The 12,360-nt window shown below is 44.4% G+C and overlaps 1 protein-coding gene across 1 annotated transcript; it reads right to left on the bottom strand.

Annotated features, from left to right (window-relative positions):
* Positions 1 to 577: 577 nt before the first annotated feature.
* On the bottom strand, positions 578 to 8,144 carry NIPSNAP3A (nipsnap homolog 3A). The gene is made up of 6 exons (XM_064438447.1): positions 7,981 to 8,144; positions 6,374 to 6,581; positions 4,265 to 4,426; positions 1,948 to 2,097; positions 1,479 to 1,565; positions 578 to 1,365 (listed from the first exon to the last, which is right to left on the bottom strand). The coding sequence occupies exons 1-6, from the start codon at positions 8,068 to 8,070 to the stop codon at positions 1,289 to 1,291; spliced, it is 774 nt and encodes a 257-aa protein (XP_064294517.1). The 5' UTR covers positions 8,071 to 8,144; the 3' UTR covers positions 578 to 1,288.
* Between the last annotated feature and the right edge of the window lie 4,216 nt (positions 8,145 to 12,360).

The raw sequence follows: 12,360 nt of genomic DNA on the forward strand, positions 1-12,360 counted from the left end.
TGAAAAGTGGATTAGTAAAATAGAAAACAGCAGTCTCTGACATAGTGCTTGTTCGACTCTGAAAGCACTAAAAAATGGCTCTGTTTGAGGGAGGAGAGTATAAGGACTTGGTTGTACTCACCTGTTACACTTCCTTACTACAGCAGCTGCATCCCACCCCTGGACCTTGGACATAAGCATAATTGCCTACAGCTGGTTTTCTTTGTGCTTTCCATAAGATCTTGATGCACTTTACAGAAGCAATTACCATCATTAGGTGAACTACACAAAGGTGCTTCAGTAGAGATGTGAAAGCAGTTGCTCTTTGCAGGTCAGTGATTAACCTGTGGAAAAGCCTCCCAAGCGTTCTGCAAGTTAGTGACCTTTAAATTGCAGAAGAGGGTGCTCTGTACCACTTTACACAAAAAGCAAGTTTGCCTTCTCGGCCCATGTGCCCTCTCCCCTGCTGCTATTCACTCTAGCTTATGGCCTCTAAAGCAACTATTACCAAGCCTGTCCTGAAAGCTGTACTTAAAAAAGGGGGTTTATGATTTCACAGTTTAAAAAGAGTAAGAGCTTGAGCTGTAAACACTAAAAATTCATTCTTCATCCAAATTTATTTTGCTTTTAAGAGTCCGGCAACATGTACTTCAAAGAATGTAAGCATGTGTCGCTCAGCTGAGTTTGACGACACAGTTGAACAAGAAGGGCTAATCTAATGTCAGCCCCCTAAACAAATAATAATTAAGGCAAAGCATTACGTGTGTAATTCATAGTCCTAAGGAAGTGTTTACTGAACAGCAAAGGAAAGAGCTGAAGTGAACTGTAACAAGATAGCGAGTAAATGTCTTCTTCAGGCAGAGTTCATGAGGACCCTCTACCTGCACAGCTTCGCCGCAGCACCTACTAGGGGCAATTCCAGCCACGCTGATGTTTTACATGACTGAGAATTAATACAAAGAATCACAAGGAGAAGTGTGACCCAGAATGTAACTGTGTAACAGCTATGTGGGGGCATTCCTTCTTAAACCAGTATGCAATAGCCAAGATGCGATAATCACAAGAGTCACTGAAATACGTTATGATACCAGCCCTGAGCTGTAACACTGGAAACTAGCACTTCACTTACTAGGTTTGATAAGTGATCTAGCTATGAAGAAGATCATTAAGAACTGAGGGGTTGAAATAGAAGATGGGTGAAGTGTGGTTCATGCTGTAAGTGATACAGCTCGCGTTCTTTTTCCTGGGGATGTAGAATAGCACTTCCATGTTGTCCATTCTGCCATCAGTTACATCCTCCAGAAGAAGGTTACTTCAGCGGCGAGCATGGCAGAGGAATCAGGAGCACATTTTGCTGGGACTCCAAGAATCTGACACTGTCCCGCACTGAAATTAAATGCATAGTTAATTAAGACAGTAATCCAATGAGACATAGTACTTCTCTCAGCAAGCATGCAGGTAGCAACACTAGTGAGTTCTCAGTATCCATCAGCTCTTACCAGCTGCTACCACTCTGGCATCTTCATGGGCACTGTGCCTTCCTGCTGCCCGATGATCTGGGCTCTCGTTCCACCAGATCACGTGGACTGAGAAAGTACAAATAAAGTCAGCTGAATACTGTTATGCTCTAATACAACATGTACTGTAAGTCCTAGCAGTCTGCCTTCACCCGTTAGAAGCCTTGCAGTTAGCAGAAACAATTCCCCAAGTGGTGCGATAAGCCTTTGCTGAGCCTTTAAAAGGTTTGACTCTGTAACATCAGATCTGAGAGTCTTTCTGAAAAAAGATAGCACCTGGCTTAAGCCTATAACCCAATACACAAAGCTGGGTTCAAGGACTGTTTACAGGACTTTGGTGAGCCACACCAGCGTTTTCATCAAGCAGGCCAATCCTGATCCAGGACAAGGGCTTGCCCCACTCCCTCTGCCCCTTCCCATGCCACGGTCTGTATCAGAAACTGAGTAGTACCTGTGTTCAGTAATCCATACTCTGTGTGGAAAACACCAATGAGCTTTGTGTACCCTGTGTTGATGTGAGCATTGATCGCAGCTTGAAACGCTTCACCCCACAAAGCTGGCCCACCAGGCTTCATCTGGAAAGTAACCCATTCGTACATTCCTGGAAGAAGAGGCAAAGATTACTTCAAGGAAGGAAATACAAATTAATATGCCAGTTCTCAAACAGTGTGTCAGGGCCATGATGTACTTCTTGTGAAACCAGTAATGCAACCGATATCCTGAAGAAAATGGAATTTTTTGCATTTTTCTACTAAGCCATAACAATGAACTGTGTGAGCCGGGCAAAAGAGAATTTGAGGTCAGAGGAGGGAATGGAGAGATAGACAAGCACTTGTTTTATGACTATATCCTTGAGGAGAGCTGAGAGACTAATTAAAGCAAATGTCCTGCCTCAGAAGATGCTGAGAATGGGGTGATAAAGTGTATAGCCATGGAGAACAACTAAGTGGGATGTTGATAAGAACTAAAACAAAGTATCCTTTAGGTGACCTATCCTCATTATAACACTAAAGATCACGGCCACAGGCCAGGAAACCCCCCACCCCTACCCACCTCAAATAAGCCCTTACTCTGAGCATGCATGGTAAATTAAAAGTGAACTGTACCTTTAAGTTGAAGCATGAACAAAATTAACCAATTATTAGCTGCGGGGTATGAATATTAGCTGCCACTGACACAGTTAACTGTATAAATGCCTTGTAGTGTCTCGGTGCGGGGTGTTAGCTCTGTGGGTTACCACCTAGGACTCATCTTTGTGCAAAACTGAGTTAAATAAAATACCTCTGTTCTGTGTGTAGCTTGGCGTTTTGCACACCGGGTGAAAAAACCCGTTTTTTTGGATCACACAACTGCCTGTCATTTGGTGTCAGCAGAACATGAAACCGCCACTTCATCTCAGCATGCACAACATCTCACAGCATCTAGGGACTCCCAAAAGCACAGCACAGGCAGGCAGCTCGCTAACTGGAGCTAGTTCAAGTGCAAATGTAAGCACCAGGACCCTGAAGAACAGAGGGCTTTGCACAAAGACCAACTTAGCAATTTTCAGTGTTGCCTGGAAATCTAGGGAGATTCAGACTACTCTGCAGAAATCACAAGTACTCATACATGTTTGTGGGATTTGGATGGCTGATTGAACAATGCAAGGTGGCCTTTTCTAAGACTGGTGCTGTTTTCTGGCATTGAAGGGGTTTATGACTTTAAAACCCCTTTGACACCTGGCAACTGGTCACAGCAAGAGCTGCAGGCATAACCAACAGACCAGGACTAGCTTAGCACCTCTGCTCTGCCAGTCTCCCTTGTTTGTAGACAAATGGCATGAGTTGCTGAAATACTCCAGTCCTGCGACAAGACACGTTATCCATCTCCTTTCTGTTTGGGTACTTAGTTACTCTAGAGCACAACTGCTGACACTCCAACAGAAAGCTAGACACTTGCCATACAGGAATCTCTGGTGTCATTCTCCAGCAATGGGCTGGAGATAAACTAAAATGGGAACAAAGTGTTTAAAAGGTCAGCTCTCCTGTTTTAAAAACAAACCGGCCGGCTTTCAAATCAAATTACAACAGCATAAAATTCAGAACCACAGGGAAATGAAGGACAAAGATTACTGCACATATGCGCATGCTGAGGGTTAAAGCAAGGCCTGTTTGACGTCAATCCATGCAACAAAGTCTGCAAACATTCATAAATTGGAGAACAATCAATACTATTAACACCACAGAATTGCTACAGAGAGGATTAAAGTATATCAGGACACATATGATTGTTACAAAGTATGCTTGCCTTGCATGTATCTTTTAAAAGTAGGGATTATTTTTGTTTGTTTGTTTGTTTTTCTTAAAACTATTACCAGAATGAAACAGTAACATCAAAGCAAACTGACAGAAGAGAAAAACCTCTGTGACAGAGAACATTGTCTGAAGTGTCTCCAGGAAATGCCCTCTCACTGACAGATGGACAAAGCAAGGCCAGGATGACTGCTCTGACCACTACTACCTTGTTGCCATTTTGCCTGTTCATTTAAGCAATTCACACACCTCTTCACAAGCTTAACATTACTGATGCACGTTAGTTTAAAATCCTTCGTAAAATCTTTGTCCCTCATCTGTGTTATGTACGTCACCTTTTTCACATGGGTGTATGTACATGCACTTGTTACATAAAAGGTTATAAAACTGTGAAATACCTGGTTTAAACTTTCAGCCATTTTTCCTTAGTCCATCAGCATCAGTAACTTTAATCAACAAAAGAGAAAATAAGCTCACCCCCCTCTTTTGGAGGCTTCCCAAGTTGACACCAGGGTACCAGATATGCAGCCTCAGAGTGCTGCTTTTCTATCAGGTGGAGAGCTGGGGAGATGAATTTTCCCTGCCAATCCTTGTCATTGGCTAATGCATGCCGGACTGCTGTTCTGTGGGCAAAATTATCTGTAAGAAAGGAAAAGGGAAAAAAAGGGGGAAAAAAACCATGAAAAATTGCACTAAAGGTCACATGGGACTCAATCAAAAATGCATAATTACACGGAGGCAAGCTTGCACTTACATAAGTTTGAAACTAGTATTTTCAAACAGCGTATTAGCTCAGGGCAGATGTGGTAAGTTTTCTTTAAATTCTGCAAAAACGTTTGCTTTAGCTCTCAGTTTTAAATGGTTTCAAGCCAAACCAAATTTTCAAATAAAGGTTATAAAACCATTAAAATACATTAAGTAATGTTACTATTAAGAAACGTTCATATATGGCATCCACAGGGACTACTGGATGTGGCAACAGCTACCACAGATAAGGAGGTTCCACAAAAGCACGATGGAGAAGGAAGTGAAGTTGAAAAGAAAATTCAGAAGGCAAATTGGCCCACCAAGAGAAAATTAAGAAAAGGATAAATTTTGGCATATATAAAAATGACATTAAAATTACAAGTGTAGAAGTAATGTTTGTTCAGCTACATAAAAAGCTATTAAGTGCCCAAAATCTAAACATTTTCTTCTTTTTTTTTTAATTAAAAACAAATTAACTGGATTAAAGAGTGTCTGAATTTCAACTAGTTAAGCTGCAGTGGCATCTTAAGCAGTATATTTACACAGACAGCTTTCAATAATACAAGAGAAAAATACAGCATCTGAGAATGGGAAGAACCTTGACACGTATCAGTATATTGGGACCAAGAGAAAAATATACTAATTAGTTTTAAGTACTAAAAAGGTACAAGCAGGCATCTGATGAATCCAGGAGAAAAGGATGTTGTACCTTACGCATGTAAACACCATTAGGAATCAAATAAAAATTGTAGGTTTTTCCTCAGTTTTCAAAATTTCTCACAGATAACTAATTTATTTTTCTTTTTAGAGAAAGAACAAGGCTAGAAAGTTCTGAGAAGCAGGACAATTTATTAACCATAAATGCATGTAAACTCATAATATTCCCGTCAACAGATGGCTGGTCCCTTCACCCCTCCAGGTCAAAGGGGTGACTCTATTCTAAACAGGTACTGTGAACATGCTCGTTTCAGTGAGCAGGCCGAAGACTTCAGAAACAAAATTCTCTGTCTCAGCATACAGCTGTACCCTGCCCTGCAGCAGGTGTACAAAGAAATTATACCGGTGTGCCTTTCCACCTCTCCGTAACCCAAGTATCCAGTCCCCTTGGTCTCCACAAAGAGCACAGCCAGCACACCTAGTTTCTCACGTCGTTAGCTTTTCTTGGCTCTCCAGCACCTTCCAGGTCAGTACGGACTCCAGACACACAAAAAGTTGATTATACTGCAAGAAGCCTGCTGCTACCAAGGCCTAAGCAGCAGCGAAACACTTTGTGAGCCTGGGAAGTCGGGTCTGGCGGAGTGGCTTCCCACCTCAGCACAGTCCCGCTGCAGAAGGCGTTTAAGCGTGCAGACTGTGTGCTTGTTTGTTCTAGGGGAGTGACTGTTACACTGAACTAAAATTGGAGAACAATCATACATGCATATAAACGTACACCGACTGCATATCGGTTGTCTGCGCTTACATGTATTATCTGATTAAGGAAGTGTCAATCTTTTTTCCATCCATTTTGTAATTCTGAAGATATTTGGGGTTCAGGAACTGGCCCTAAATTACAAATACTTACCATGAATGCTCTGCCACAGTTCCTCTAGCACACCTGTTCTGAGCAGAGACCGCTGTCTAAGAACAGTTGGAAGGCTCTTATCCCAACAGGTCAAAATTGTCCTGATAGGCTCTGAAGCATTCTCTTCAGTAACCAGTACAGGAACAAATTTTTTTTGACACTTTCTTACAGTGAGAGCAACAAATAAAAGCCAGGTAAGCATCCTCCTCGCCTTCTTGCCTAGGAGACAGGGAGCACAGAGAGAGCCGTGCAGTGCAAAGGGATGCTGAGCCTACCGTACTTCCAAACGTGGACAAATCTATTCATTGCTCCCAGCTCCGCAGACCAGAATCCCACCAGCTCCGAGTGAGCTGTGCGAAGGTGAAGGTACTTGTTGACCATTTCCACAAACTCTTTCACCTTCGATGGCTTAATATCATATGTGCGAATTTCGTAGAAAATGCTGTTATTTTGTCTGGGCCCTGTAGCAAGGGATGCGAGTACCTGAGAGAAAATGTTAAGAAAAATAACTAAAACAAATTCTTGAGCCAGAAAACCACCTTCTGTCTAATTTCTAGACTTCTTTTAAAACAGTGAGATGATATAGATGTGATTTTTTTTACTGGGGGCTGGGAGAGGGAGTACTTCGTGATCTCCACTAAAAAAGTATCTTGTGACTTTTTCCTTTGGAAATAGTTCCCATGCGCATTATTTGCTGCAGCTCCTCTTGGCAGTGCAACAGACCGCAACGTGTCTTTTGTCACACTCAATTGCTTAATTATTACCTCCTAACAAAGCGGGATTTTCCTCTCCTATTACCCCTGCCTCAAGAAGCCAGCAGCAGGATGCAAAAAGTCGAGGCAATAAAGAGTTGGCTAAACACAGCATGAAAAGGGTAGGGTGCTGATGCCACGGAAGCAGAGGCACCATCAACATCTGCCGGTGCTGCCCTTATCTGACCAACTCACGCTACTGCAATCTGTCTTCTAATTACAGTCTTACGTCAGTATTAGCATATTACATCTTGTTGGCAAAAGGAAAGGCTGATTCCTTCTAGCACAAGATTGCTAAAGTCTGCATCCTTGCCCTCCACTGATTGCTTCCCAAAGGCTGGCCAAGACCTGTTTTTCTATTCATACAACATAAAACCCTTCAGAAGACCCAGAATATGCTTACTTTTGCAATGGCCTCAATAGCCTGGAACATGCTACTTGCCTCTCAAAGAAAACTCAAAAAAATTAAGACTGAACCAAACCTTTGGCCTTTGCCAATATTTGCATGGAGGTGGCCGCAGGATGGATTCTGTACCTGACGCATTTCTCGAGCATGTGAACTGTAGTGCTCAAGCCACACAGTACAGATGGCCGAGACCAGACGTCCTGACTCCCGACGACCTCTGGAGCTTTATGCATCTAGTTTTGGCCGTCATGTGTCATGGCTCCTTTTAGCATTGACAGTTTCTAAATCCCCACGGGATCCTGAACGAATAGGAATCCTGCACTTACGGTGAACAATCATGACAGCAGTCGCTGGTCAGCGACCCTACCGATGCTGAATTTCTGCAGGAAAAGGGAGACCTAGGTGCTTTCTGCCGTTCAAGCAAATACGGGACCGCTGCCAGGCCACCTCTCCCGGCCAAAGAGTGCGTCACACGACTCCGGAGAAGACCCAGGTCCCACCCTCAGCACGAGCCGTTCCCGCCCTTGCAAACAGGCCCGTTAAAGAGCATGTCGCGACGACGACATCCCCAGCCCTGGAAGGCCCCGCCCCCCCGCTGGCGGAAACCCCGCCCCCGGCTCAAACCCCGCCCCCCCGCCGGCCAAACCCCGCCCTCCGGCGCACCCCACGAGCCCCCTCCCCGCCGGCACCGCCCCCGGCGCCCCCGCAGCGCCCCGGCCGGTACCTGCGGGCCGGCCCAGGCCCGGGCCCGGGCCCGGGCCAGGCGGGCGGCGGCGGCGACGAGCGGCCGGCGGAGCGCCCCTGGGGTCAGCATGGCGGGCGGCAGGCCGGGCGGAAGCTGACCGCGGCGGAGCGCCTCGGCGGCGCGGGAGGGCGGGCGGGCGTACGGACGGCCCTGGGGCGGGGCGGGGCGGGGCGGGGCGGGGCGGCGGCCCCTCCCCCCTCGGGGCCCCGCTCCGTGGGTCAGCAGCGAGCGGTGGGGTTTGGGTGATGGGTTTTATTCCGCCGGAGTGGGGCGGGCGGACGGACGGACAGACGGACGGACGGCTGAGGAGAAATGCTCGCTCAGGTCACCAGCGCCTGAAATGTGGTGCCTCTGCCTCTGCCTGGGCGCCCGAATGCAGTAACAAAGCATCCTGCTTGCCCGGGGAGACCCGGGGCGCCCGGTCCCCCACAGGGTGCCGCGGGGCAGGCCGCTCAGGAAACCACCCGCCCTCCAGGACCTGAGGATCAAACTTCAAATTGTACGGGCAGAAGCCCTCCGCCCGCCGTCCCCCTCCGGAAGAAAGCTTTTTCCAATGGCTTTTTTTCTGTGGCATCCTTTTGGGTAAACGGGAGCTTTGTGCTAGGGCGTACAGCGTGGTCACCCCATCACAGCCGTGCACCCCACTCTATAGCTCTTGTTACCACACGGTGACCAAGGGGTCGGGGTTTGTGGTGGCTTGGACGGTACACCTTTGTGGAATTGAATATTGGCCAAAACTAATGTAAAGGTGAAATTCCTGCTGGTGTCAGCGCATGTCAGTTTTACCTATGGAAGGCAAAGGGTGGTTTATGGAAGACTGCCTAAATTAATAAGGCAGTATCTTTCATGATTCCCCTTAATAGGAGCGGCACATTCCTTCCTCCACCCCAAGTAATTGATTTTGAAGGCCTCTGCATGGGACTAATGTGAAGAGAGAAATGATGGATTAATGCTTTTTCTCACAATTCCAGAAAATTTTTCTTTTTGTTAAAAGACAAGCCCAGAAAGAAAGATTGTCTAAATTAAAATGAGATAGAAATGCTAGTTCTAGCAAACTTATTTAAAGGGTGATATGGAAAGAATTAAGCATCTGCACTGCATATATGTTATGTGTTCATTTGCAAGTGGTATTATTGGTTAAATTTTTTATATCAGAAGAGCTGAGCATGGTACATTCTAACATAAAGTTTTTGCAATATGGCATGAATAATTCTCGTAGTCTCTACGGCAGAGGCAGACATGAAGTGTGGTTAGCAATGCAGTTATTGCCGGTTTAAGATTGGTTTAACGTGGGTTTTTTTTTTTTACTTATGAACAAATTGTATTTCAGCTCAAGGCAGGGAATAAGATGGCAAACTCTGAATTATTTAAGGTTCTCCTTTGTTTCTCTTCCTATATGGATGAAATAATGTTGTTCACAGTCATATTGTGCTGGAATATTCCTTCACATTTTTAAAAACTTTTATTTTTATTGTTTGAACTTTTTCTGTGTTTGCTTTCTCATCAGGAATGATCACACAAGCCCCGTTCTGAATTGAGTAATCATAAAAAGCAGATTTTGTTCTTCCTAACCTGAATAGTCAAGGAGAAGCTTTGATTTTATATTTCTTTCGTGTAATCAGGGGATAGATATGATTTTCATATTTGAGCTCAACAGTTCAACACAGTTCAGAGCTAAAATGTACAACAAACTGCACTGGAACTCAGTGAAGGCCTGAAATGGTTCCCTGAAACAATTCAGCAACTTATTTCATACAGCAAGTAAATTTGAGAAAACTGCTTATGAGTGCAGCTATGGATAAGTGGCTAAGACAAAATTCATTGGGAAGGCTGAACTTTCAGCTCTGCATTTTTGCCTGGAACTTGAATTCACCATGCCCCCTGGTATTTTCTCATTCATGTCCTTCTAGAAGTCCAGGCGTTTGTTCTTCTTTCCTGGTGGCTGTGGCAGAGCCAGTGGTGAAGAGAGAGGATTGTACCTCGAACCCTTGCCTGCCTCTTGCAGGTCTGCCTACCAATACACAGAATGGTAAACAGGAGCTGTGCTTCATAGACATAAATTCCACAACTCACGGATGGTATTGGACATCAGGGAATGACAGTGTCGATCTTGTAGAAAAAATAATAGTGGAGAGTATCTGTTATAGATGCTTTTTTTGATGGGAATTTTCAATTTTGGTACTGAATTGATGAAGCAAATGAAGTTTTCGATTCACATAGCTGTGACTGCCAGAGCTGCCTGAGTTGAAATGGTTTATTTAAAACTTTTTTTCCTTTTGTTGTTGTTTTTTTTCCTTTTGTTTGCAGGGAGCCAAAATGCAAGAAGGCAATTTGTGTGCTTTAGAGCATTTATGTGTTGTACTCCCTGCATGCAACATTTTAATCCATTTTCATTTTCACATGGAACAGGGAACACTTTTAATCTGATCTGTACGTGACTTGTGAATGTGGGCAAGCACTGGGTAGGATTTTCTTAATTTCCTTTGCACTCTAAGTGGAGATGGTAGTAATGAAAGAAAGGTAACCACCTGTACCAAAAGGCTTAATGCTTTCGAGAGCAGCTTAAACTTCATTTGTGGTGTTTGCTTAAACACAGAGAAGTGACTCAGAGTTTTGGAAGATGAGAAAGCACAGTACCTGCTCCTTTCCTAAGGGAGATGTTCCCAATTGTGAATCACAGCTTTAAGTTTCCTCTTGCATGAAGGATAAAACAAGAAAATTTCCTTCTATTTCTCCATAAATCCTTCAGCCTAAATTCCTTCAACAGAAAGGCAGTTTTCAAAAACATGGGAGGGTGTTAACTCATCACACATTTTCAGTGGCAGCAGGGTTTCCATTATGTAGTGCAGTGCCACCGGTAGGCTTGAGAAAGGTTTGCAACGAGCTTGTTTAGTGTAAGTGTAATACACAGGGTTTCCACTGTTACGTTTTCACAGATCTCTCATGCTGGGTGCTGCCCTTCCTCTCTCCAGTTCTGCGGCTGGGTGAGCAAGCAACAAGTGGTTTCCTGGTTTGCACACAAGGCAACATTCCTGAATGTAATGCAGCCTCTTGGTACGTTCCCAGTAGGCCAGAACACGTAAATATCCTCTGATTTCCATTCTTTCAGCTCTTGCACATGAAAATCGGAGTAACAGCTTATCAAACCTGGTATTTTCTCCCTTTTTTCCTAGCGAGGTTGCATTCCTCATCTCATGAAAACAATCTGCATTGTATATAAATATTTATTGTGTGGCACTGATGAAAATACCTTAAAGAACCGGTGCTATCTCTGTGTTTACCAGTGGTAAGAATCACGTTAGTGTTCTTTGCACCCAGGGCCTTGTTGCATTAATGGTAGGAGTCTGAGGAGTGGCTAGAGAGAGACCCTACCGTTGAGTCACAAGGTTCAGACAGGACCCCCTTGCTTTCCAAACTCCTTTTTTGAGAGGAGTCTAGGTGCGGCTAAGTCCGGCCTTAGTCCCATATTTGGTCAATGGTTTATTCTCTAAGGGCTGTAGGAGCAACCACTCATCACAGTATTTGTTGTTAGTAACTAATCTGGCAGATGCCCAGGCCGGTCGCTTTCAATGAGAATGATCACAGCTAGGTTAATGAATAGTACAATTTATTAAAGCAACAGATACACAGGTTCTTTGGATTACCGGTGATAAGATTGCTGGTTACAAGACACACATAAATTCCAAAGATATGAGTACACTGCTAGGCTACAAGTATGCAAAACAAATATGAAGTGACTCTAATACGAAGCAAAACAGCTCTAATATGTTAGGGATTTAAAGTGACTCTACAGAGGTTTCCAGTCCTACCCAAAGGTGTCCCAGTGGGGGGGAAGAGAGGCTCAGCCCATCGACTGGTCCCAGGAGTCAGAGTGGTAAGCAATGGTATCTTCCTCAACACCCTCTTCCTCTTCACACATTTTATACTATTTTTTATCTTTCAGGTAGAGCTTTACATACTTTTATTATAATTGGTGTAAAATTTCCTTGCTTTACTTTTAAAAGCACAGACTAGAAGAAATTCAAAGTGCATGCCCAGTGAGGGGTGGTTGCACCTTAGAGGCAGATAACTTTTGAGACGGAGGTGTGTTAATGATAATTATAATGATATTATAATGAGCAAAGTTCACCAAAAGGACAGCATTTTTGTCAAAAGCATGATGGACTGTTGGCCCAGGGTAGCAAATGTGCAGCGTACCAGCTCCATGGTTCCTCAAGTTCCCATTTATCACAGAGCCTGGCTGCAATGCCTCCACACCGCTCTACTCTCCGGACAACTCCTCTTAGAGTCAGTATGCCAAGTTCTCCTGGCATTGCTGACCCCTAAGGTTACTAGGGAACTTCTGTGGAATGGATTTCT

Source organism: Phalacrocorax carbo, chromosome Z (genome assembly GCF_963921805.1).
Source record: "Phalacrocorax carbo chromosome Z, bPhaCar2.1, whole genome shotgun sequence".
Taxonomy (NCBI): Eukaryota; Metazoa; Chordata; class Aves; order Suliformes; family Phalacrocoracidae; genus Phalacrocorax; species Phalacrocorax carbo.